We start from the raw sequence: 4,045 nt of genomic DNA on the forward strand, positions 1-4,045 counted from the left end.
ATTTGATGTCTCGTGAGATAGTCTGAACCTGTTGTGATTAGATTTGACTGATAACTTATGATAACTATCTAATCAAATTATATATGTCTGAATTTCGACTGTATTTGGGAATGGATACTTTGTCGAGTTATCGAGCCACCGTTGATGTTTTCCATTGGAGTTGTCAGATTTAGACCTTGATTTTGGCGATAAGTGGAACTTTTATGGTAATGATTCTCAGTCACGCATTCCCATTAGTGTCAGCATGGAATGTTTAGACTACTATCGGCAGGGAATGAGGATTCATGATTTATGTAGTTGATGTCACCCAGGAAGAAATGGTTGAAAGTTTCAGATATTCTTGTGGTAAAGGATTTTCCTGATATATTTCCTGATGAAATTCCTGGCTTTCCGCCTCAAAGGGAAATAGATTCAGTATTGACGTTAATGTCAGGGACGAATCAAATTCTAGAGCACCGTATCGTTTGGCTCTAGCGGAGTTTGAAAGAACTCAAGGAACAATTACGAGACTTATTGGAGAAGGTTATATTAGACCAAGTATGTCACCTTGGGGGGAGGCTCCAGTATTGTTTTGTACAAGAAGAAACGACGGACGATGAGGATGTGTATTGAGTACCGGGCACGTTGAATAAAGCTACAGTGAAGAATATATCCATCCCGCGTATCATGACTTGTTTGATCAGTTGCAGGGTACGTCTGTGTATTCCAAGATCGATCTTCGTTCTGGATATCATCACCTTAGAGTTAAAGAAGAAGATGTTCCTAAAACTGCATTTCGGACACGTTATGGGCATTATGAATTCTTAGTCATGCCTTTTGGATTGACTAATGCTCCAGCGATTTTCATGGTATTTTGATGAACCGTGTTTTTTTCGAGAATTTTTAGACAAAGTTGTTATTGTCTTCATCGATGACATTTTGATTTATTCAAAAACAAAGAAGGAGCATCGAGAACATTTGAGATTAGTCCTCCAAACACTCAGAGCAGCACAAGTTATATGCTAAATTTCTAAGTGTGAATTTGGTTGGACAGAGTAGTCTTTTTGGGGTCATGTTATATTTGCTCAAGGAGTTTCAGTGGGATCCCAGTAAAGTTGAAGCTGTTATTAATTGGCCACACCAACAATGTTTCTCAGATTCGCGAGCTTTCCTGGGATTAGTATGGTACTATAGGCGTTTATATTGAAAGATTTTCCCCGTTGTTATGCAGGCCTAATGACTCAATTACAAACGGCAAAAAGATCGAGGTTTGTGTGGACTGCAGAATGTGAATCAAGTTTTCCAGACTTTGGAAGGAAAAGGTTGACTAACAGCTCCAGTGTTAGCTTTAACCTTCAGGCTCAGGTGGATTTCAGTTGTGTAGCAGATGCTTCCTTTGATGGGACTGGGATGTGTTGTTGAATGCAAATGGGCGGTGATTGCATATGCATCTCGACATTTGGAAGCATCATGAGACTCGATATCCAGTCATGATTTAGAAATTGCTGACAGTGTGTGTGCGTTAAAAATCAGGCCGTCATTAGCCGTACGGTGGACAATTTGTAAGTGTATTCTGAGCACAAGAGTCGCAATGATCGTGTTCACACAGTCCGACTTGAACATGAGACAACGTCGATGGATGGAGTTGCTTAAAGACTTTGATTGTGAGATTCAATATCAACCAGGGCGAATGAATCTAGTTGCAGATGCACTTAGCAGGAAAGCTCAAAACGCTATGCTGACATCTCTGAATATTTCTAAAGTCCACGAGCATTTGGGAACATCAGGATGGACTTATCAAACAAGTGGAGATTACTTTATAGTTTCATCTATCAAAGTCGAGCCACAGATAATATCAAGTATTAAAGCAGCGCAGAAAACTGATCCGCGTATTCATAGATTGAAAGAATTGGCTCAAACAGATCATTCAGATAAGTTTAGCGTTGCCTCAGATGGTAGTTTGCGCTTTAATGGGAGACTTTTGGTTCCTAATTTGATAGATTTGAAAGAAGCTATACTACGTGAAGCACATTGTAGTCGACAAAGCATTCATCTAGGAAATCGAAAGATGTATCATACTTTGAGAGCTCATTATTGGTGAGAAGGTATGAAGAAGGAAATTTCTTATTTCGTGGCTAAATGTTTAACTAGCCAACAGGTTAAAGCTGAACGAATGAGACCTGGCGGTATGTTAAATAGTCTGGAAGTACCACAGTGGAATTGGGAGCACATTGCTAAGGATTTCGTGACACACCTACCTCGTTCTAATCGTGGTTGTGATACAATTTGGGTGATTGTTGATAGATTGTCTAAATCAGCCCATTTTATTCCATATGATCGTACTTGTACTTACAAGAAAATGGCGAAATTGTATATTGATCATGTGGTGAGATTGCATGGTGTGCCAATAACCATAGTATCAGACCGCGATCCAATGTTTACTTCAAAATTTTGGAGTAGTTTGCAATCAGCTTTGGGTTCAAAGTTGGTCATGAGCACTACTTATCATCCCCAAACAGATGGTCAGTCAGAAAGAACCATCCAGACTCTAGAGGATATGTTACGAGCAGTTGTAATGGATTTCAGAGGTGGTTGGCAAGAATCATTGTCTTTGGTCGAATTCTCTTACAACAATAGTTTTCAGACAACGATCGATATGGCACCATTTGAAGCTTTATATGGCAGAAAGTGCAGATCTCCCATTTGTTAGGAAGATGTAGGAGAGGGACAGATGTCTAAACCAGAGTTTGTACAAGAAATGAAAGATAAAGTTGAATTGATCAGAAAAAGAATGAAAGCAGCCCAGGATCGTCAAGCAAGTTAAGCTAATAAAAGGCGTCGGCCTTTAGAGTTCCGGGTTGGTGATTATGTTTTCTTGAAAGTATCACCGTTTCGTGGTACTATGAGATTTGGACGCAAAGAGAAGTTAGCTCCACGTTATATTGGTGCGTATGGGATTGTTGAGAGGATTGGCACTTTGGCTTATCGTTTGGACTTGCCGCAGAGTTTGTCTGCGATACATGATGTGTTTCATGTATCGATACTGCGGAAGTACGAGCCAGATCCATCTCATGTTTTGAGTACCGAGGATGTGGAGTTAGATAGTTCCCTAAGTTATGTTGAGCAGCCGGTTCAAATTTTTGAATCGCAAAGAGAAGCAACTCAGGAACAAGAAGATTACTTGGTTTTGGTGCAGTGGAGTAGACATGGGATAGAAGAAACTACATGGGAGTTAGAGGCTCGAATGCGTCAAGAGTGGCCTCACTTGTTTGAAAATATGATGAATAACTCCATGTACTCAGATTTTCCTATGTATTATCAGTGGTAAATGTTTTAACCATTTTGTGTACTAGTGTTTTGTATGTTAGATTTCGAGGACGAAATCTTTTATTAGGAGGGGAGAATGTGAGAACACGAATTTAATTATTCAGTATTTAGCAAGAATAAGAAATAATTATTTTAAAGTGCTAAATTAAAATAATTACGCCAAATAATTATACTTGTGTGTTAAAAATATGCATTAGAAAATATCGGAATTATAGACGATATTAAAATGCATATCGGAATTTAATAGCACGCGAGAATTGTAATTTTTGGATAGGGTCACATTCTAGCAATTGGGCTAAATAATTGAATTCATGTATATAGATATGTGTTATAGGAAGCCCATTTGCCCCAAGCCCAATCCATTTCTTCCTTTAAATCTCTTGTTTCTTCTACAAGCATCCATTTCCTTCTCTTCTTGCATCTCCTCTAGCTACCGAGCTGTTGCTTCGTTAATTTTCCAGCCTCTTGCTTGTCATTTTTCTTGGTTCTTTAGAGTGTGAAGAGGTCGATTCTAACTATATTTCAGTTCAAAGGAAGCTTTTGAAGGAAATCCCTAAGCCTATGTTTTAAAAGTTTGTCCATGGAAGAAGTTGGTTGCTGTTTTTTTCGAGTTGCGGGTTTTTGGGTTCTGTTTTTTGGGTTTTTGGTGTGTTGTGCTATAAGATTCTTGACTTGTGGTTCATAAAAAACTTATAGCTCTATGTCTAAGCTTTCTGTAGCCACTGACGAAATGGAATTC

The 4,045-nt window shown here is 38.8% G+C and overlaps 1 protein-coding gene across 1 annotated transcript; it reads left to right on the top strand.

Moving 5' to 3' along the window:
* Positions 1 to 2,881: 2,881 nt before the first annotated feature.
* LOC142521878 (uncharacterized) lies at positions 2,882 to 3,307 on the top strand. Its single transcript, XM_075625051.1, has one exon. The coding sequence runs from the start codon at positions 2,882 to 2,884 to the stop codon at positions 3,305 to 3,307; it is 426 nt and encodes a 141-aa protein (XP_075481166.1).
* Positions 3,308 to 4,045: the final 738 nt, after the last annotated feature.

Source organism: Primulina tabacum, chromosome 13 (assembly GCF_025594145.1).
Source record: "Primulina tabacum isolate GXHZ01 chromosome 13, ASM2559414v2, whole genome shotgun sequence".
Lineage (NCBI taxonomy): Eukaryota > Viridiplantae > Streptophyta > Magnoliopsida > Lamiales > Gesneriaceae > Primulina > Primulina tabacum.

Bases quoted from the DNA above. Each gene is read 5' to 3' on its own strand.
- LOC142521878 (XM_075625051.1), top strand. From the start codon at position 2,882: ATGAGATTTGGACGCAAAGAGAAGTTAGCTCCACGTTATATTGGTGCG.